The 23255-nt window shown below is 39.1% G+C and overlaps 1 protein-coding gene across 2 annotated transcripts in view; it reads left to right on the top strand.

The window, feature by feature from the left end:
- The window catches only part of PCDH19 (protocadherin 19), a 156775-nt gene extending 134296 nt beyond the window's left edge, over window positions 1–22479 (top strand). For both annotated transcript variants that reach the window (XM_043569811.1, XM_043569810.1), the window contains exon 5: window positions 21231–22479. In XM_043569811.1, coding sequence (XP_043425746.1) covers window positions 21231–21814 — 584 coding nt within the window. In that variant the 3' untranslated portion in view covers window positions 21815–22479. The remainder of the gene's footprint in view (window positions 1–21230) is intronic.
- The last annotated feature ends 776 nt before the right edge of the window (window positions 22480–23255 follow it).

Genomic DNA, 23255 nt, shown 5'->3' with positions numbered 1-23255 from the left:
TTGTTTTCTGCTTCCCACATATAAACTTATCTGTTCCATGTTCCATTTCCCCAAGGTCCTAATTTTTCCAAGGGACCTGTTAAATTCACTGGTATCCTTTTCAAAATAGCATTTAATATCTCTTTTTATTGAAATATAGTTGACATACAATATTACATTAGTTTCAGTTGTGCAACACAGTGAATCAACAATTCTATACATGATGCTATGCTCACAACTGGTAAGCATAGTTACCATCTGTCACCATAAAATGTTATATTATTGACAATATTCCTATGCTGTATTTTTCATCTCCATCATTTATTCTATAACTGGAGGTTTGTGCCTTTTAATCCTTTTCACTTATTTAATGTGATGATAATACAAAGAAAAAATTAATGGCATTTGGATCACCAAGGCAGACCTGATGAGGGCGAAGTCTTTAACATAGGGTCTCTCCCAGTATTCCTTTCTAAGAATAAGGCCAGCTTGCATTCCATCTATCCCAAAGAATCACAGCTTCCTGATGGATAACAATACCTAACATGTAGTGAGTTCTTCCTTTGTGCCAAGCACTCTTTAACTTGGTTTTCATGCATTTCCACCTGAAACTATCCCAGCAACACCAGGAGGTCAGTGCTATTATTCCTATCTTACAGATGGGGAAAAAAATCCCAAGGCGCAGAGAATAACTTTGAGTAACTTCCATATGATAGGGCTATGATGTGGTAGAACTGGGACTTGAACCACACAATACTGCTCCAGATCCCACAATCTTAGACCCTATGCTACACTGCTTCTGGATAAGAGATGGTATCTTTTACAAATGCACATTTCATTAAGAAGAGCTGGGTTCAGATGTGCTGCAGGGTAGTAAGCTTCCCTTTAACAAGGAGCAGATTAAGTCTTGAGTTGTTCCAGTTAAGGTGATTTATATCATTGTTTTCTTGAGAGAAACTTGCCTTTAGATACAGTGCTGCAGCACAAAGGTTAGACGTTGCTTTTCTGCACACCCCAACTTAGCAATGTTAAATTTTTTTCTTCACCAGTCCCTATGGCTTTAGGTTCTTAGTAGGAATGATTGCCAAATGCCTAGGACTGAGCTTATACTCTATTTTTACCTACTTTTGGAGCTTATGGAGCTGGGGGACATCTCTCCTTGATGTTGGTGAGCAGGAACATGGCAAACTCATGGTGGGGGTTCCGCGAAGGGAAGAGAAGACTCACTCATACTCTCGAGGGCCAGAATGGTCAGGAACCCTGCCTCACTGAGGTAGTGCTAATCTTTTCATTATAAGTAGCTTTTCCATATAGTCATACAATGAATTGTTTTCTGAGGTGAATGGTTGTGTTTCCTGTTATTACTGCATTTACTTCTGGACTGAGTTTTTATTGGCTGCTGCCTACTTACTAGCAGACAGAAAGTTTCACCCTGTTGGGCTGCTGCAATCATGGTAATGAACATTCTGCTCAGGAAGGGAGCTTTCCCTTTCTTTCCCAGTAGCTGTTACCTCAACACTAAGAATTTAATTTACATTTATTTATTCATTTATAAACAGGATTAAATCCAGAATGAAGCAGGGAGCAGTTTTACCCAGTCTGTGCTTTGCATGATTTTCAAGGTCTGCACAGTTCCATCTGTGTAAACATGATTGAAGAACTTAGGTATTGTCTAATGGAGGACTGCAGTTTGGGAGAGGCCCATCATGGCTGGGCGAGAGCCAGACATTCTTCTACCTACTCCAATTCACACCCTGTGAGGTTGGCTTGCTCAGCTCCTAGAGTTAGAAGTGAAAATGGGGCAACTGGTGTTAATTATACTGTCTCATCGCTTCTTTTCAGTAGAGAATGAGAACTAGGTAAGGGTTAGGAAAATCTAAAGCCATATCCTCTAAGATGCTCCAGTTATGGTGCTAGGAAACAAAGGGAGGACATTGGAAAAAATAAGAAAGCCTGAAATATTAAATATGACAATAAAAAATAAAATATGCATTAAAATTATAGCTGCATTTATATTTAGTTTGATTCTTTCTGTGATCACTGTAAGCAAGGGCAGAGAACTACTGTGTTCAGAAAGGACCAATTTGTTCTGGTATCGGGACTTGGCTTTGTTATTGAGATTTGTTTACATAATGACTAGCTCAGTAATACTAAGGACTTTTTATATATGAGCACTATTATTGTGGAAGGAAATGTGTTTTCTCCATAACAAATACAAATATTACGGATCATCCAGTTCCTCTACTCATGATTATACACAAAGTTGGCTTTGTTCAGTTCAATAGAATCTGGGATCTGTCTAGTAATTTTTCTGTCCCTCTAAAGAGGCACATGGTCATACATATTCCTGAGTTCCAAGGTATGGGCTTTCTGATGAAATAGCAGGTTATCATGACTTGGATACTCCAGGTTGTTCTTGGGGAAAGTCAATAATAATTAAAACTAAGGCAGCTGGCTTTCCACTGGATGTGAATGCCAGACATGGTTCTGATCAAAGAAGAAAAAAAAACATTACATTAAAAATTGGTTTCCATACAACACCTAGTGCTCATCCCAACAGGTGCCCTCCTCATAAAGCATTACGTTTTAAATGCACTGGAATGCTATCGCATATAGGGATAACCCAATTGGCTATGTTCACTCCTGATACAACAAACTATTGAAAAAACTACTTTCCTGAGCAACTTATTTTAAAACAGTGCCCCAGAGACACAATATTCTTTTGTAGAATAGCAAGCCTCTGGTTTGAGAAGAAAAGCCATTTTGGTAGAGCACTGAGTTTATATGATATGTTCAAGAATAAGATGGGGGGGGGAATTCAATAAATTATCTTTTGATGCAATATTGGGATGTCAGGAAAATAAGAGACTTGCTGGAGAGTTCTAGGCTGTGATGTATACACATGCATTCCTTTGTTTACTAGCTGTGGGAGTCTGAAAAGGCATTAACAGGCCTTTATACTAGCAGCAGGGCATATGGAACCCCTATGTCTTCCCTCATATCTAACCAGGGAGGGGGCAGTTCTGTCAATACCATCCATGTGGTATGCGTGGAACTTGAAACTGGGATCCATATTAGTGCTATGCTGAATGCTGTAATTGTAGCTTGTGCAAAACATCCCAAAGCACAGACTTGGATGCTTGTGTGAATCATTAGACATGAACATTATGGGTGTGATAATAGCACTGGAATTCCTGCAGCTGAAAAGGAAGCACATTTGGCTTGTACTTCATCTACAATCACTTACACTTAAGCTATTGATGTTTGATTGGGATCTGTAGACTGCTGGGCTTGTGCCATGGGACTTTTAAGCATATTTGATGGATGGAACAGACAGGGAGGCTATAGATTTTGGCAAGCTATAGTTCCCATTACTCAGGATGACTATATCTGACACTAGAGATTACAGTTCACCAAGATGAAGCTTCTCTAGGCTTTGGCTGATGGCCCGGTGATATTAACATGATGAACAAGAGAGGACCAATGTTACATTAGGCTATAAATTTCCAACGAGCAAATAGTTGAGTAGTTTATTAAATACGCTGTTGATTTTTTGGACAGACATAAAGTTCATGGCAAGTTTTTTAGAATTTGAGGGAAATGTAAGTTTTTTTTTAATGTTTATTTATTTTGGGCGGGGGGAGAGCGCACAGTGGGGGAGGGGCAGAGAGAGGCAGATACAGAATCTGAAGCAGCTCCAGGTTCTGACGCAGGGCTTGAACTCAAGAGCTGTGAGATCATGACCTGAGCTGAAGTTAGACACCCAACCGACTGAGCCACCCAGGCGCCCTATGTAAGTTTTTAAGTGTTATTTTATGATAAATGTTAACCAGTTAGTCTCCTAATAAAGAAATGTGGTCTCTTTGTTATAGGGTATGCAGACTATGTTTGTAGCTGTGCAGTTAATATTCTTCTCCAAGTTTTTATTATAAGGGGTGCTGGTAGCATACCTTGCTAAGGAAATTCCAGACAGAGCTGATTCTAATATCTGGAGGGACCCCCATGGAATCATTAGACTTATTCTGAAGGTTCCTTGGTGGGAAAGAGGAAATGTCCCTGAGAACAGCTTTTATTCCATATTGGTGGATTTTCTGTCAGAGACTTGGCCATTGCTATTGTTTCTGATTTCTTCCTGATAGCTTCCCTGGGGGTGTGAGTTTCTAGGCAGAAAGATTTGATGTGATGAGGAAATACTACAAAGCTGAAGGAAGAGAGTCTGAAAAAAATGGTAAGACAAGAGGCTATTCTGGGCATGGCACAAACAAGTTGAATACTATGGAACAGAGAAAAGGGAGATGAGATGACTAAAGAGAAATGAGAATTAATTCATAACAGCACTTATTACTTATAGGTGGGAATAAAAGGTCCATTGAACTTCAGGGGAATATTCCTTTATGCAATGCTTGTGAATATGTTGAAATTTTGTAAAGGCAATTCCATCTTAAATGCACTGGAGGAGCTGGCAACCTGCAGTTTGTGGGTTGCACTATCTAGTCATAATCAATTTACTATTTCCCTTATCTGGACAACCTTCAGGGTGTGGTCAGGAGAAAGTAAATAGAGAAGATGGAAGATTTCCTCTCAGGAGAGTTTAAGAGCTTCCTTAAACAAAGGCAAGATGTGAGCATCACCTTTCACTCTTCAAGCAACCTTTCTGAGAACTACCTTGGAAATTCTCTGGCTTCCTCACAGTTCCTAAGTAATTTCTGGAACATATAGGTACTCTGATTAACTTTGCTTTTGAAAATAAAAGTTGGTTTGTGTGTGATAAAAAAAAAATAATCTGGACAATCTGTGTCTAGTTGGGTGCTGCAGAAGAAAGGTGAACTCTTGTATCAATCTTTATTCTCTTTGTAAACACAGATGACCAGAAGGGAAGGCTGTTATTAATGGTAATGCAGACCAGAAAAAAGGCTATTATTTTCAGTCTGTTGAACAATACAAAAATGCTTCTCAAGCACCATGTTCAGATGTTTCTTTTTATTAGCCATCACACAAGGAATTAGACTCATTTCAAACAGTTCATTTTCCCACTCTTGTCTCCGTAAAATCATTACTCATGAGTGATTTCTTTGTTGAAATACCGCTGACTTCCCATATTAGAATGGATAACAGGGTGTTAAATGTATAAACTTTTCAGTTTGCATAAACTCTGGAAGAAGGGGGGCAAAGATTCCCCAGGAGAATAAAGCCATTTGTCAATGTCCTTGTTTGTTACTGTCCTATATAAGCATCTTATCCAGGAAGCTATGTCAGCATTGCAATTTTGTGGTGTGTGTGTGTGTGTGTGTGTGTGTGTGTGTGTGTGATTAATCACAGGAGAGAGCTCGTTGAATGCCAGCAGGAGGTTTTAAAATATAATTCTGCATCTGCCCTGCTCTTTTCTCCTTTCCAATCTTTTTCTACCCCTTGCCTCTAATCCACCATTAGGATAGATAAAGGAGTTGTCCCATGTCTAAATATATAGACAGATGACAATCCTTAGATCTTCAGCTAGGCACCGTTTGCATTTTGCCAAAGCTGATTATTTTATCTGAAGTTTTAATAACAAGCCAGATTATTTTCTGTTCACTAACTGATAGAAGCAAATAAAAAAAAAAGGTTGCAGAGTGGAATTAAGGGGATAAGAAATCTCTAGGGCCAAAGAAACTTTTTATTTAATTAATAATTTCAATTTAATCTTCAAATATTTCTGTGCTAGAATTCAACATCTTATATTAAACAAGTCTGCACTCTCTCTCTCTCTCTCTGTAACTGCCAGATTGGAATCTCAGAGAATGGAAAGAATGCAGGCTTTAATGAAGCTTCAAATTCTCTACTCCCAGTGCTGTCTTGTTTTCTGAACGTAGAACTATACTCCTCAGAGATTCTCTAGCCACAGCATGGCATTCCTTCATTAGGTACATGTTTTGCAGACCAACTCATGAAAGACTGGCACTTTAACCAACAAGGGGAAAATGAAATGAATTGGAGTTCAGGAGATGAAATGTTTTGGAAAAACAGATTATTCCAAGGGTGTAGATACGTGATCTGTACTAAATGGACAGAGAATTTAAATTTTACCAGGCTAGTTTTTAGTAATCTTTTGATTTGTTCCATTAATTTTTTCCAGCTTTATTGAGATATAATCAACATATCATGCTCCATTGTTTTAACTTGTGAATGGTAATGAGTATTTAGAGTGATGAAGACTGGTGGTGGTGTGTGCACATGAATGTATATCTGTGATATATTTTTGTGTCTATAATCCAGGCTTACTATGTATCAGTACTTACATAGATTTTACTAGACTTGTGTCAGAGTGTCTTAACTAAGGTCATCTCAACCTAAAAGCCTTCTGCTACTTCTTATAATTCAGAGTTCGAGCCAACTCAGAAAAAACCCTCACAGCTGTGGTCCAAAGAGATTTCAAGACTTCCATGATACTTCAGGTGGAGCAGCTATTCTTTCTTTCAGAGAAGAGTTGGACAAGCTAAGGGCCAGGGGCTCATATAAGAACTGACATGTGCTAAAGGTGTAAAGGACTTTTTCCTCCTAATAGGAGCAGCGGGTCAAGCATAGCATACCTTCAAATGATGAAGATTCCTCAAAGAATAGATTAAGTGGTCTCACTTCTGAATTTGTCTAATTGCTTTTGAAGCAACAACCTGAAAAATAGAACTTGCTTTCTTCTACTAGTATGATTAAACGGACACCTGGAAAAAGAATAATTATGAGTATTTCTTTTTTTTTAAAATTTTTTTTTCAACGTTTATTTATTTTTGGGACAGAGAGAGACAGAGCATGAACGGGGGAGGGGCAGAGAGAGAGGGAGACACAGAATCGGAAACAGGCTCCAGGCTCTGAGCCATCAGCCCAGAGCCCGACGCGGGGCTCGAACTCACGGACGGCGAGATCGTGACCTGGCTGAAGTCGGACGCTTAACCGACTGCGCCACCCAGGCGCCCCAATTATGAGTATTTCTAAGGAAAGGAGCAAAAGAATAGAACTGAGCATTGTCCATGAAAGATGGATAATGACAAGTAAACATAGAAGGTGTATTTGATCCCTTCAATTTTGGTATTCATTATTCATAGTTATTATTCATAAATTCCAGCACAAATGTTAGGCCTGCACCCCAGTGACACATTTGCATTTTATTTTAAGTTGATTTCTACCTGGTTTTGCAAACAAGGATTTAATGGTTTTGCTTGTGTCTCACTCTCCGTTTGTTGCTATAGCTTGTCTTTTTCATATACTGTCTTCTTTCCCTTTCACACTCTTTATCTCCATCTTCTGTCTCATTCCCTTATCCAAGGTTCATTCATTCATTCTCTCTCCCTCCTTCTCTCCTTCCCTCCTTCTAATGTTCTAAGAGAAAAGATAGATTCTAACACGTAAAAGTGATGTTTGAATAGATTCCCCTAAGGCAATCAATTTACTTTTAATTTGTCTGGGACTAAGCTTTTCTTTGTTGCAATGAGGAAGTATGAAATTGTTGTAAAATTTATTAGCTTCTAGAAAGATATTTCAAATGAATTTTTTTAATGATTGTGCTGTTTTCTGTGCCCAGAAGCAGTGTCATAGCAATTACAGTATTCCAGATGGTTGCTGAAGTTACACTGGAACATCAAGATAATGCTAGACTTTTCTATGAGGCTTTTGTTGGTAATGAATAGTCCAACCTAGGTAGTTAATAGATATTAATCTTTCTGACACTGTGTGCTTCCAATGACTATTTCTAGTGACTCCTACCTAGGTAATGACATGACATACACTATCTTTATGAATCATTGCAAGGGACAGTGATTGGTTTACTGAGCACTTTATTTTTCAAATATGAAAGAAGTCATTGTAGAATCACTAATGTTGTTTCTTAGCTTCCCCACCCGGTAACAAGAACATTTTGGCAGTCAAGAATCTTAAAAGAGTTTAGAAATTATAGTTGCAACCTTTTTTTTTTGACCCATGTATAATATTGCATGTTTTACAAAACTGGATATCCTGGAACTTTACTGAAGGAAGTGTCAGTTCCTGTTAAGAGGAACACCAGCTTCTTTCTCTCTCCAACATTAAATTTTCATTAAAAAAGGAAAATATTTTCTCCTGGATAACATGCCTTGCTCCTCTTGCTTTCTTTACCAGTCTTATTTGTGCCATCCTCACTACACATTCTATCTAATATACAGAAGCTTATGACCAGTATAAATGTGGCTTTTTTTTCTGAAGCTAATGATGTGTCAACTATTTCCTTATTTTCCAGGAAAGAATGAAACCAAGTTGGTGATGACTTTAGTTCAGCGCTACTTGTAAACATCATTTGAAGGCTCTATCTTGCCAGGAGCATAACTACCTGTAAAATGTCTGAAATGACCTGTTTTTAATCTACACAAAATCAAACACCTGGTTTTAACTCTTCACAGAAGTGACTACGTGTTGTAAGGGTCCATCAAATATGGGCTAAGGGACTTAATTTGGTGGACATCTTAGAATGAATGAGCCATTCAAAAATGGCTCCAGTTTGATCAGAGTTTCGGTATCTCAGTGTTCCTCCTTTAGGGAAATGTTTCTTTTTTTTTTTTTAATAAATGAAATTTATTGTCAAATTGGTTTCCATACAACACCCAGTGCTCATCCCAGAAGGTGCCCTCCTCAATACCCATCACCCACCCTCCACTCCCTCCCACCCCCCATCAACCCTCAGTTTGTTCTCAGTTTTTAAGAGTCTCTTATGCTTTGGCTCTTTCCCACTCTAACCTCTTTTTTTTTTCTTCCCCTCCCCCATGGGTTTCTGTTAAGTTTCTCAGGATCCACATAAAAGTGAAACCATATGGTATCTGTTTTCTCTATATGGCTTATTTCACTTAGCATCACACTCTCCAGTTCCATCCACGTTGCTACAAAAGGCCATATTTCATTTTTTCTCATTGCCACGTAGTATTCCATTGTGTATATAAACCACAATTTCTTTATCCACTCATCAGTTGATGGACATTTAGGCTCTTTCCATAATTTGGCTATTGTTGAGAGTGCTGCTATGAACATTGGGGTACAAGTGGCCTTATGCATCAGTACTCCTGTATCCCTTGGATAAATTCCTAGCAGTGTTATTGCTGGGTTATAGGGTAGGTCTATTTTTAATTTTCTGAGGAAGCTCCACCCTGCTTTCCAGAGCGGCTGCACCAATTTGCATTCCCACCAACAGTGCAAGAGGGTTCCCGTTTCTCCACATCCTCTCCAGCATCTATAGTCTCCTGATTTGTTCATTTTGACCACTCTGACTGGCGTGAGGTGATATCTGAGTGTGGTTTTGATTTGTATTTCCCTGATAAGGAGCGACGTTGAGCATCTTTTCATGTGCCTGTTGGCCATCTGGATGTCTTCTTTAGAGAAGTGTCTATTCATGTTTTCTGCCCATTTCTTCACTGGGTTATTTGTTTTTCAGGTGTGGAGTTTGGTGAGCTCTTTATAGATTTTGGATACTAGCCCTTTGTCCGATATGTCCTTTGCAAATATCTTTTCCCATTCCGTTGGTTGCCTTTTTGTTTTATTGGTGGTTTCCTTTGTTGTGCAGAAGCTTTTTATCTTTATAAGGTTACAGGAGTTCATTTTTGCTTTTAATTCCCTTGTCTTTGGGTATGTGTCAAGTAACAAATTGCTACGGCTGAGGTCAGAGAGGTCTTTTCCTGCTTTCTCCTCTAGGGTTTGGATTGTTTCCTGTCTCACATTCAGGTTATTTATCCATTTTGAGTTTATTTTTGTGAATGGTTTTAGAAAGTGGTCTAGTTTCAACCTTCTGCATGTTGCTGTCCAGTTCTCCCAACACCATTTGTTAAAGAGACTGTCTTTTTTTCATTGGATGTTCTTTCCTGCTCTGTCAAGGATGAGTTGGCCATACGTGTGTGGGTCTAGTTCTGGGGTTTCTACTCTATTCCATTGGTGTATGTGTCTGTTTTTGTGCCAATACCATGCTGTCTTGATGATGACAGCTTTGTAGTAGAGGCTAAAGTCTGGGATTGTGATGCCTCCTGCTTTGGTCTTCTTCTTCAAAATTCCTTTGGCTATTCGGGGCCTTTTGTGGTTCCATATGAATTTTAGGATTGCTTGTTCTAGTTTCGAGAAGAATGCTGGTGCAATTTTGATTGGGATTGCATTGAATGTGTAGACAGCTTTGGGTAGTATTGACATTTTGACAATATTTATTCTTCCAATCCATGAGCAGGGAATGTCTTTCCATTTCTTTAAATCTTCTTCAATTACCTTCGTAAGTTTTCTATAGTTTTCAGCATACAGATATTTTACATCTTTGGTTAGATTTATTCCTAGGTATTTTATGCTTCTTGGTGCAATTGTGAATGGGATCAGTTTCTTTATTTGTCTTTCTGTTGCTTCATTATTAGTGTATAAGAACGCAACTGATTTCTGTACATTGATTTTGTATCCTGCAACTTTGCTGAATTCATGTATAAGTTCTAGCAGACTTTTGGTGGAGTCTATCGGGTTTTCCATGTATAATATCATGTCATCTGCAAAAAGCGAAAGCTTGACTTCATCTTTGCCAATTTTGATGCCTTTGATTTCCTTTTGTTGTCTGATTGCTGATGCTAGAACTTCCAGCACTATGTTAAACAGCAGCGGTGAGAGTGGGCATCCCTGTCGTGTTCCTGATCTCAGGGAAAAAGCTCTCAGTTTTTCCCCGTTGAGGATGATGTTAGCTGTGGGCTTTTCATAAATGGATTTTATGATCTTTAGGTATGTTCCTTCTATCCCGACTTTCTCAAGGGTTTTTATTAAGAAAGGGTGCTGGATTTTGTCAAAGGCCTTTTCTGCATCAATTGACAGGATCGTATGGTTCTTATCTTTTCTTTTTTTGTTAATGTGATGTATCACGTTGATTTGCGAATGTTGAACCAGCCCTGCATCCCCGGAATGACTTCCACTTGGTCATGGTGAATAATTCTTTTTATATGCCGTTGAATTCGATTTGCTAGTATCTTATTGAGAATTTTTGCATCCATATTCATCAGGGATATTGGCCTGTAGTTCTCTTTTTTACTGGGTGTCTGTCTGGTTTAGGAATCAAAGTAATACTGGCTTCATAGAATGAGTCTGGAAGTTTTCCTTCCCCTTCTATTTCTTGGAATAGCTTGAGAAGGATAGGTATTATGTCTGCTTTAAACGTCTGGTAGAACTCCCCTGGGAAGCCTTCTGGTCCTGGACTCTTATTTGTTGGGAGATTTTTGATAACCGATTCAATTTCTTCGCTGGTTATGGGTCTTTTCAAGCTTTCTATTTCCTCCTGATTGAGTTTTGGAAGAGTGTGGGTGTTTAGGAATTTGTCCATTTCTTCCAGGTTGTCCAATTTGTTGGCATATAATTTTTCATAGTATTCCCTGGTAATTGTTTGTATCTCTGAGGGATTGGTTGTAATAATTCCATTTTCATTCATGATTTTATCTATTTGGGTCATCTCCCTTTTCTTTTTGAGAAGCCTGGCTAGAGGTTTGTCAATTTTGTTTATTTTTTCAAAAAACCAACTCTTGGTTTCGTTGATCTGCTCTACAGTTTTTTTAGATTCTATATTGTTTATTTCTGCTCTGATCTTTATTATTTCTCTTCTTCTGATGGGTTTAGGCTGCCTTTGCTGTTCTGCTTCTATTTCCTTTAGGTGTGCTGTTAGATTTTGTATTTGGGATTTTTCTTGTTTCTTGAGATAGGCCTGGATGGCAATGTATTTTCCTCTCAGGACTGCCTTTGCTGCATCCCAAAGCGTTTGGATTGTTGTATTTTCATTTTCGTTTGTTTCCATATATTTTTTAATTTCTTCTCTAATTGCCTGGTTCACCCACTCATTCGTTAGTAGGGTGTCTTTAACCTCCATGCTTTTGGAGGTTTTCCAGACTTTACTGTGGTTGATTTCAAGCTTCATAGCATTGTGGTCTGAAAGTATGCATGGTATAATTTCAATTCTTGTAAACTTATGAAGGGCTGTTTTGTGACCCAGCATATGATCTATCTTGGAGAATGTTCCATGTGCACTCGAGAAGAAAGTATATTCTGTTGCTTTGGGATGTAGAGTTCTAAATATATCTGTCAAGTCCATCTGATCCAATGTATCATTCAGGGCCCTTGTGTCTTTATGGACCGTGTGTCTAGATGATCTATCCATTTCTGTAAGTGGGGTGTTAAAGTCCCCTGCAATTACCACATTCTTATCAATAAGGTTGCTTACGTTTATGAGTAATTGTTTTATATATTTGGGGGCTCCGGTATTCGGCACACAGACATTTATAATTGTTAGCTCTTCCTGATGGATAGACCCTGTAATTATTATATAATGCCCTTATTCATCTCTTGTTACAGCCTTTAATTTAAAGTCTAGTTTGTCTGATATAAGTATGGCTACTCCAGCTTTCTTTTGGCTTCCAGTTGCATGATAAATAGTTCTCCATCCCCTCACTCTCAATCTAAAGGTGTCCTCAGGTCTAAAATGAGTCTCTTGTAGACAGCAAATAGATGGGTCTTGTTTTTTTATCCATTCTGATACCCTATGTCTTTTGGTTGGCGCATTTAATCCATTTATATTCAGTGTTATTATAGAAAGATACAGGTTTAGAATCATTGTGATGTCTGTATGTTTTATGCTTGTAGTGATGTCTCTGGGACTTTGTCTCACAGGGTCCCCCTTAGGATCTCTTGTAGGGCTGGTTTAGTGGTGACAAATTCCTTCAGTTTTTGTTTGTTTGGGAAGACCTTTATCTCTCCTTCTATTCTAAATGACAGACTTGCTGGATAAAGCATTCTTGGCTGCATATTTTTTCTGTTTAGCACACTGAAAATATCGTGCCAATTCTTTCTGGCCTGCCAAGTTTCAAAAGAGAGATCAGTCACGAGTTTTATAGGTCTCCCTTTATACGTGAGGGCACGTTTATCCCTTGCTGCTTTCAGAATTTTCTCTTTATCCTTGTATTTTGCCAGTTTCACTATGATATGTCGTGCAGAAGATCGATTCATGTTAGGTCTGAAGGGAGTTCTCTGTGCCTCTTGGATTTCAATGCCTTTTTCCTTCCCCAGTTCAGGGAAGTTCTCAGCTATGATTTCTTCAAGTACCCCTTCAGCACCTTTCCCTCTCTCTTCCTCCTCTGGGATACCAATTATGCGTATATTATTTCTTTTTAGTGTATCACTTAGTTCTCTAATTTTCCCCTCATACTCCTGGATTTTTTTTATCTCTCTTTCTCTCAGCTTCCTCTTTTTCCATAACTTTATCTTCTAGTTCACCTATTCTCTCCTCTGCCTCTTCAATCCGAGCTGTCATCGTTTCCATTTTGTTTTGCATTTTGTTTAAAGCACTTTTCAGCTCCTTGTGACTGTTCCTCAGTCCCTTGATCTCTGTAGCAAGAGATTCTCTGCTGTCCTCTATACTGTTTTCAAGCCCAGCGATTAATTTTATGACTATTATTCTAAATTCACTTTCTATTATATTATTTAAATCCTTTTTGATCAGTTCATTAGCTGTTGTTATTTCCTGGAGATTCTTCTGAGGGGAATTCTTCCGTTTGGCCATTTTGGATAGTCCCTGGAGTGTGAGGACCTGCAGTGCACTTCCCCTGTGCTGTGGTGTATAACTGGAGTTGGTGGGCGGGGCCGCAGTCCGACCTGATGTCTGCCCCCAGCCCACCACTGGGGTCATAGTCAGACTGGTGTGTGCCTTCTCTTCCCCTCTCCTAGGGGCGGGATTCACTGTGGGGTGGCGTGGCCCGTCTGGGCTACTTGCACACTGCCAGGCTTGTGGTGCTGGGGATCTGGCATATTAGCTGGGGTGGGTAGGCAAGGTGCCCGGGGTCAGGAGGGTCAGGCTTAGCTCACTTCTCCTTAGGTGATCCACTTCGGGAGGGGCCCTGTGGCAGCGGGAGGGAGTCAGACCCGCTGCTGGAGGTTTGGCTCTGCAGAAGCACAGCGTTGGGTGTTTGTGGGGAGCGAGCAAGTTCCCTGGCAGGAACTGGTTCCCTTTGGGATTTTGGCTGGGGGATGGGCGGGGGAGATGGCGCTGGCGAGCGCCTTTGTTCCCCACCAAACTGAGCTCTGTCGTCCCGGGGGCTCAGCAGCTCTCCCTCCCTTTGTCCTCCAGCCTTCCCGCTTTCTGAGCAGAGCTGTTAACTTATGACCTCCCAGAGGCTAAGTTGCGCTTGCTGTCGGAACACAGTCTGTCAGGCCCCTCTGCTTTCGCCAGCCAGACTTGGGGGCTCTGCTTAGCCGGCGAGTCGCCCCTCCGCCCCGACTCCCTCCCGCCGGTCTGTGGAGCGCACACCGCCTCGCCGTCCTTCCTACCCTCTTCTGTGGGCCACTCGTCTGCGCTTGTCTCCAGAGCCTCCGTTCTGCTAATCCTTTGGTGGTTTTCTGGGTTATTTAGGCAGGTGTAGGTGGAATCTAAGTGATCAGCAGGACGCGCGGTGAGCCCAGCGTCCTCCTAAGCTGCCATCTTCCCTCTGTCTAGGGAAATGTTTCAATTGCCTTCTTTGACAACTCATATTTTACTTATAAAGATGCCTTTCAAATGGCTTCTAAGTATCCAGTTGAAGTTCAGCACTTTGTCAGATAATTTTCTTTACCATAGAAGCCAAAATGCAAAGATCCCAGTTTAGTCAATTTTTTCTTATCTCAGTCACTGTGAGCACCTTATTTCTTAGTCTCAATTTTCCAGGCAGCCTTCTGCTTCATTTCCTACTCCCCATGCATCACCACAAATGATTTATATTTATACACATCTTGAAATCTCTTCTTTATGGGTTGAATTTAATTGAATCCTAGTACAAAAATGAAAACTCCAGGAACTATTGTGATTGTCCAAATTGCAACTTAGATTGTATGACTGTACATGCCACACTATCATCTATAATAAATATTCAATCCTAAAACACTTCTACTTCAATATGTTTTAACTTTGTCTCTTTGACAAGCTCAGTACTGAAGATTCCATTGAAGATAACTCAATTGCTTTGAATTCTGAAAGGGGCAACTTTTTAATCTATTTTCATGTTGCACTGGGAGTAAGTGAATTTTAGGTGCATACACTGTGAATGAGGAGAGAGGCTTATGTGCCATTTGGTATCACAGAGGCCAAGTGCTGAGTGGCACTTGCTAATTGATGCTGATCTGTCAAATAGTGTAGGACAAGACTGGGGTCCATCAGTTTTTTCAGCCATCCTCTCCATCCCAAGCTAAAACTCAACTTTGCAGATTCATGCTGTTTAACTAGTTACCCATACTGAAAATGCCAAGCTATGCTAATCAGGACTGTCTTTCTTCTTTGCCTATCTGCTGTCTTTTGGCAACATCCTTTTGTCAGTCTCAGGAACTTTGTTCCTATACCCTGTCCCCCACTCTGCCCTTTCTAGGTATCTCTACCTCTAGATATTGGTAGACTTACCCCATAAAAACTCTCCTATCCTGGGTTCTTTCCCCATGGCTTTTCTATATGACCAAAGAAAATCTGATGATCTCAATTTGGTAATGGATTATCTTATTTTAACAAGGACTTTTAATGCTTGTACCCGCTGAATGAAAAATGTGGAAATTTCTCTCTCTGTTACAAGGGCTGGTTTTTGGATAGCTCTTCTTTGGCATCCATAAAATAATACTACATAGACGTTTTGAATACAAGTCACACAGTTCTGGTATCTTACCCTCTCTTCCTGTTGTCTGTCAGACCAATGGTGCTGTAGGAAGGGCTGCTAACAAGTAGGAATCTAGAGAACAGGAGAATAAAAAGAAAGCATTAGGGAGGAACCAAAATGGCAGAAAATTCTGAAAGAAAGAGAAGGGAGTGAGAAAGAGACAAGTAATTGTTTGTAGTGTAATTTGTGATTTACTTCTTATTACACTCTAGTGGCTACAGGATAGCTTAGTGTCTTTTGTTCATGAATCTCTAGGAAGGTCTCAGCCTTCACTGATGTGCCCTTGAATATTTTATAGATAGAGCTTCAACTTTTCTTGCCAAAACTTTGGGTCCTTTAGGAAGTGAGTGTAAATTCCTCTCAGAATTGCAACCTGGGATGGCTCTGGGAAGTTGTCATTTTGCAAAGTCCTAAGCCCTTATTGAATTTTTGCTGGATGTTCTAAACACCCAAAAGGAGCCCAGTCCTTAAGATGTCAATCATATCAAAACCAAGACAGAATGTTTAAAACCTTCATAGTGTTTCCAGCTCTTCCTTCCTTCCTTCCTTCCTTCCTTCCTTCCTTCCTTCCTTCCTTCTTTCCTTCCTTCCCCCCCCTCCTCCCTCTCTCCTTCCTGTCTTTCTTCTCCTTTTCACTGAGCCCATTGGTATTCTGTTAAGTTACAGATACAGGATGGATATTCTTTCTCCTGAACTCTGCAGGCCTTAAAATGCTTTTAAGAACTCTTTCCAGGATAATTATTTACTTTGGTAATTCCATGGCATATATAGAGCATTAATTTTTGCCATACATATTTTAATTAGTTTTTCCAGAGGAGTCAATATCTGCAGTTGGTCTAAAAGGCTCACTATAGGTCCCATTTTTGGTTTATATTTTATAGGAATTAACAACAGTTGTGTTTGATGCCAAGGAACAATGCTTGATATTTGAACAGGACATTCATTTCATAAAATTGATGCTTCTGCTTATTGTGTTGTTAACTTAGCAGAGTATAGACCCCATTAACTATTGTTAGAATTGAAAACTCCAAGGTACATGACAAATGTATCTTCAACTGGACATCAAAGCATGATACATCCCTTTAAGACCTGTTTATAGTATATAGGAAACCATTCAGAGACTAAATGAGACTTGACCTTAATGTTTCTCAAGTGATAAATTTACTTTATTGTTTCTGATACAGATGCATAGTTTTCTTTGTATGTTTTCATAGTGTTTCTACTAAATAGAATAGTAATTTCCACTTTTAGGAGTTGTATCAGTAGCACAGTGTCTGGTGTGTTGATCAATATTCTTTGTTTTATTGCTATCACTCTTGTGCCTTTTTCATCCATTTAAATTAAACTGTTACTGAGTACCTGCTCTATGTTGGACCCTTTGCTACCTTCTGTGGGTATGGGAGGGAACAAAATAGATATAATATTTGCTCATTTAGAGTTTACAAGCTAACATTTGAATATAGATATTAAATAGCTGTAATGAGTGCTATAAAAGAAAGTGGTATGCAATGTACCTTAGTCTAATGGATCAGGCAAGGATTCCTTGAGAAAGTTAAATTTAAATTAAATTTAAAATATATTACATGGGTAATGTATCAGTTATAAATAGTGCTCAACTGCTGGTAATAAGGACCCCCCTCTCTCTCTAAAGAAAATAACTCAGTGGCTTAGCCAAGAGGGAGGCTTATTTTTTCTCTTATATGAAAGAAGTTCATATATGAACTAGTGAGATGGATCTACAATATCTTCAATATTCCAGAGTTGTTGTATCTTTCTATTCTGCTATCCATAGGCACGTGACTTCCATCCTCAGAGTTGCTTCATGATAGTAAGATGGATGCTATAGGCCCAGCCTTTATGTCTCCATTCCAGACAGGACAAAGCAGGAAGGAATAAGGACAACAGGGTCTCCCAGTTACATCACCCCCTCCTACTTTTAAGGAGTTTTCTTGATATTTTGCCTTCATAACATTGGTCCAATATTAATTATGTGGCCACATCTATCTACAAGGGAAGCCAGGAAATGCAGGGGTTTTTTTTTAGCTGGTACATTACAAATCCTAACAAAAGTGGGGTTCTTTTCCTAAATATTAAATATAGGCATGGATATTTGGTGGGCAATTCATTATGTGTGCTTCAGATGAGTAGGAACTAGTTAAGTCAAGAAGGGGATACTTCCTAACAGTTATGTTTTCTTGATTAGGTGCATACAACAAATTTTAGCAACACTTAACCTGTTCATAATTGGTACTACCATCCCTTTCATTATATCTTACAAAATTGTCCCTGCTATGGTAGTAGATTATTTTGTTCATGGAGTGATACAGATTAAGCTAAATGGATGTTTGTAAGCACAATCCAGGGAGCTTTTCTAATTTTGGTCATATGTTATTTTGTTCAGGGAGTGATGCAGATTAAGCTAAGTGGATGTATATGAGTACAATCCAGGAAGCCTTTCTGATTTCCACATTACTTGCTTGCAGGTTATATTACTACTTCTACTTAGAAGTAACTACTTGAGCTCTTAGGAACTAGAACTCACTTTAACTTTCCCTTTCTGCCTCATTGATTGCAGATCACTTCCGAGGAGGGTAACACATTGCTCTTATAACTGTTACCTTGAACTATTTTAGTGTTAGAATTTTGTCTCTGATCATTGGAATCTTTCAGTTGATACACCTAAAGTCTGAATCACAATAAAGAACTGCAGCAGTATTAAATACATCCATGGTGGCTGGACATGTATATAAACCCAACAGAGCCTCTCAGCTCTTCTATTCCACCAGAACTTTGAAAGTTTTAGCAAAGCCTGAGATGGTATTTTCATCATTTTCCTTTTTTTCTTTGGTTGGGACCATGGGTAGGCTCTTTCTAGTGTGGAAGCACATTGTTTGCCTACATCTGAAGAGACAGCAGTTTAACTCCTGAGGAGGGTAGTAATCACTGCAAAAAGTTTTGCTAACATTTGCACAAAATAACAAATTCTCTTCTTTTCCTATTTGAAGTACTTCCTTATCCATCATGACTTAATCATTGCTGCCTCTTATGCCTTCTATTTAAGGTATAAGTTGTTGCTAGAGGTTTTAGGTTTCTCTCACCAAGGTCCTTCATGAAATATTGTGACCAAACAAATATATATTACCACCTACATTAAATAAGCTTTATTTTTTCTCCATATTTTAAAAAAAATTTTTTTTGTCGAAATCTGATTTAAGGAGTGGCCTTGAGATTTGTGTCCCTGTTCCAAACTTATGCATTTCATTTATTTATTTATCTTTCCAAATATTAGGGACAAGTTCAGAATCAGGGAAGACCAATTTGAAAATTTATAATTCATCCCTAATTATGTTTACATTTGAATTAAAGATACCTACCTTCATTTATCTGTACATGACAATGTGTTTGAATATCCACAACTATGTGCGGATTTTAGAGTTTTACATTTTGCTTTGCCTATGCTCAGGTCAAGATGTAACAAGGTATAGAGTCACAAACAGGCACATAAGAGGAATCTTAAGGAATTACTGAATTGTTAGCTGACCTCTGTTTCAGCTGGAGCCAGCATCTTGGCAGTTAATTTGAATGATATAAAATGATTCCTCTCTACTCTCATACCTCCATCCCTAGCCACAATACTACATGGTGGCAAGCCCATAGTCTCTACCAGTCCTATGCAATTCCAGAAGTAGTTGCTTTGCTTTATTCACATCTGGTCTGCATTTTCTTTTTCACACTTAAAGGGAGCATAAAATGTCCATCTTAAAGATAAACTGGCAAATTGTGTCCCAGTACACTGAAAGGGTCTTAGCTCTGATTGGTTTTTCAGTAGTTTAAACTAGGTCAAAGGTCACTCCCAGAGCTGTGTTGAAATCTGGACTCAGCCTGGATTAGGCCTTGATGTTTAGCTGTTTCCAATGCTTTTTCTCCAAATGATGAGGTATACATCCAATTCAACCATTATTTCTCGATCCCCCTCTCATATGTATGTGCCCCTTTACCAAGATAGCCTTTAACAAAGGAGTCAGAGCATTGCCTCTTTCCTATGCCATTTTTTAAAATAAGAAGCAAACAAGAAATACAAGTGTATAAGAAAGATGTGTTATATATAGACTAATATCAGGCAAAGCCCTGAATTTCTGATTTCTTCCCCCAGCAAAAAGCAATATATTTTCAGCTTTTTTTGGCATGTTTTTTTTTTGGTCTTTTCAACTTCTCCTTGTCTCCCCATCTCCTCTGATTACACCCCAAGGTTTTCTGTGAATGTTAAACTGCTCATATTTTGATGCATTGTACAATGTGATGAAAATTTTCATTAGGTCATCATCATACAAGAATGTAACATAAGTAAAAATGGATCTGGAAAGTTAAGGCTATAAACCAGACATTAAGATGAACAATTTCCCAATGAACAGGCAGAAATTAACCCTGGGTCTATGGTTTGATGAAATCCATGTAGAAAGCTTCTCTAAGAGTCAAATTAAAGCCTTAACTCTGAATGGACCTGACTTGAGAAGAGAGAAAAAAATTCTCACCAAAAATTCTGACTTCTAACTGCTGAGATAGTCTATGATAGGGTTAAAGTAATCCATTAAAGATTTCTTTATTTTAAGAAATATGACCCTAATAAAACTTCAGATAAGACAGATAAGGAAAGATGGCTAGTTGAATATAATTAAATGATGTTCAACCTATGAGTGATGTGTAGACAAGGTCAATTGAAGCTTATGGGTCAAATGGAAGGAAAAGATATCAGTATATTCCTTCTAATGGGAAATCAAGTCATATAAATGGCTTAGTGAGAAGATTTGCTGGCAGAACTGATGGTCAAAAAGAAGTGAAATGATTGGGTTTTCAAAGACAGCATGATAACAATCTAAAATTAAGCATGGCATATCATTGACAAGTAGGGTGGAAATATGGTTAGCAGTGCTGTTGTTCAAAATATGGCCAAGACTTCTCAGATATACTGATTGTTGGATTTCCTACTCTTCCTCCACTCCCTCTTCTGCTATAACTAGTTTCAAATGCAGTGGATTTTTAGCTGGAGTTGTTGATAAAAATGCTGACTCTCAGCCCCTTGACACTCGGGATAAACTTTTTTATGTTTTATTTTTTAAATGTTTATTTTTGAGAAAGAACGAGAAAGTGTGAGAAGGGGAGGGACAGAGAGAGGGAGAGGATACGAAGCAGGCTGTGTGCTGACAGCAGAGAGCCCAATGTGGGGCTTGAACTAACGAACTTCAAGATCATGATCTGAGCTGAAGTCACACACTTAACCGAACTGAGCCACCCAGGTGCACCTAAACTTTTTTTTAAATACATTTTTTCATCATAACATGTTTACCTTTAGGTTTTTAGTTTTTTCAGCAATGGGAACAACAAAACTAATAATAAAAGACAGGAGTGTACAGGGGGAGATCTACAGCCTTTTAAAAATCCAATTCTTCACACTTGTCCCGAGAAGGCAATAAAGGACTATCTAGAAGTGCCATTTCCCAGAAGGGCCTGTGGGTACCTAAGAAACCAGAACACTGGGGTGTAACAATGATTCCTGGGAAAAGCTGATGAAATTGACATTTTATTTTCTCCAAACAGATCAGAATGAAGGATTTCATTGCAGGGAAGAATGCAGGATTCTTGGCCACTCTGACAGGTGCTGGATGCCCCGGAACCCCATGCCCACCAGGTCCAAGTCCCCTGAGCATGTGAGGAATGTCATAGCTCTGTCCATTGAAGCTACTGCTGCTGATATTGAGGCTTATGATGACTGCGGCCCCACCAAGCGGACTTTTGCAACCTTTGGAAAAGATGTCAGTGACCACCCAGCTGAGGAGAGGCCCACCCTGAAAGGCAGAAGAACTGTTGATGTGACCATCTGCAGCCCCAAGGTCAACAGCGCTATTCGGGAGGCGGGCAATGGTTGTGAGGCTATTAGCCCTGTCACCTCCCCCCTACACCTCAAGAGCCCTCTGCCCACCAAGCCCTCCATGTCTTACACCCTGGCGCCCCCGGGCCGTGATCTGGAGCAGTATGTCAACAATGGCCCTTCTCGTCCCTCTGAAGCTGAGCCCCGTGGAGCCGACAGCGAGAAAGTCATCCATGAGGTCAACCCCACTCTGAAGGAGGGTCGCGACAAAGAATCTCCTGGTATGAAGCGTCTGAAGGATATCATTCTCTAAAGCAGTCTAGGGGAAGAAGAGAGAGAATCCATACTGGTTATTGAAGAAGAAGGAGCTGATTGTTTTAATTGCTCACTAATGGTTGGTTCTTGAGTGGCTGTGATTTCAGAGCTTTCCCTAAATGTATTGTTTATAAGTGACTATCATTCTTTGACAATCCCTCTTGTTTCAACAAGCAGCAGGGGTGTTCAGTTGGAGCAAATTAGCTTTGGTTTGAGTTGTTCATGGGGCCTTGATGTTGGGGAAACAGAGACAAATTCAGTTGTGAAAAGTATTATGTATTAAGTGTTTGAATTTGTATATTTTTCTGTCAAAATCATAATATAAATTACCATTGTTTGCGGAGGATTACATTTAAAAAAGCAAAAAAAAAAAAAAAGAAAAAAGAAAGCTCTGGACATCTTTAATAAGCTTGCCACTGTTTTGTAGTGTAGACAAGTTAATGGTCATTTATTGTGTACTATTCCTTGATTCAGTGATGTGAAATTGAGTCCCCAAAAGGTTGTTTCTGAAGCTTGAGTACTTTCCAGTTACGCTACTTTGCTATGGACACCCCTGCTTTAAGAACTCTTTTGCTAGCTGTGCTGTTGTTGTATTTGATACTGCAAATTGCTATGTATGTGGTGATGGCAAAAGGCTTTTAGAAGTTGGTGTTTTTTTTTTTTCTTAAAAAAATAAAACTATAGACAAAAACAAAGTGCAAAAAACTGAGATGGCAAGTGAAAGAGCAACACCACACATATAGATTGAACACTTGGAGGATACTCACTCATGGAGGATACCCATGTAGTGATTGCCCACTACCTTGCAGAGTATTTTTCCTGCCTTTCAGTCTTCTGCCCAGATCAGTGATAGATCGTCATAGAAAGTCATTCATGGATATTCTGCTATGTAATTTGCAGTTGTTAGAAATACTGTCCTAAAAGTTTTATGAGATCAATTTTTAAAATTTTCAGGACCTGAATAGGAAAGAAGCTCCTGAAGTTATCAGTTTCCAGGCTTAGAAATTCCCTGTCTCTAATCATCTAAAACTCAAAAAGACTGAATCTATTTTGAGATCTAAATTAACATCTCTTCAGACACATATTTCCTGATTCAGTGTTTCCAATCATGATTAGAATTAGACTGCAAAGCATGTTGGGGGCTAGAACTGAGAACTCCATGTTGCTCTATATTGTAGGATTATAAATAGGAATGGAGTAAGCAGTACAAAGTGTACATTTAGGAAAAGACAGGTAGGTAACCAGTAACAGCATCACAAATCCAATTACTGTGCCTTCTAAATGGATACACTTGGACACTTGAACTCCTCTTTTTATGGCTAATACTTTTTTTAAAGTTAAAAATGTAAACAGGAAACTACTAAAGTAAAAATTCTTTAAATTTAGCTAACTCTTTGCTGTAGGCTAGGAATACACCTTTTGTTATTAACAAGTTTGTT

The sequence above is a fragment of the Prionailurus bengalensis genome, chromosome X, assembly GCF_016509475.1.
Source record: "Prionailurus bengalensis isolate Pbe53 chromosome X, Fcat_Pben_1.1_paternal_pri, whole genome shotgun sequence".
Lineage (NCBI taxonomy): Eukaryota > Metazoa > Chordata > Mammalia > Carnivora > Felidae > Prionailurus > Prionailurus bengalensis.
This window is presented reverse-complemented; position numbering and strand designations above follow the sequence as displayed.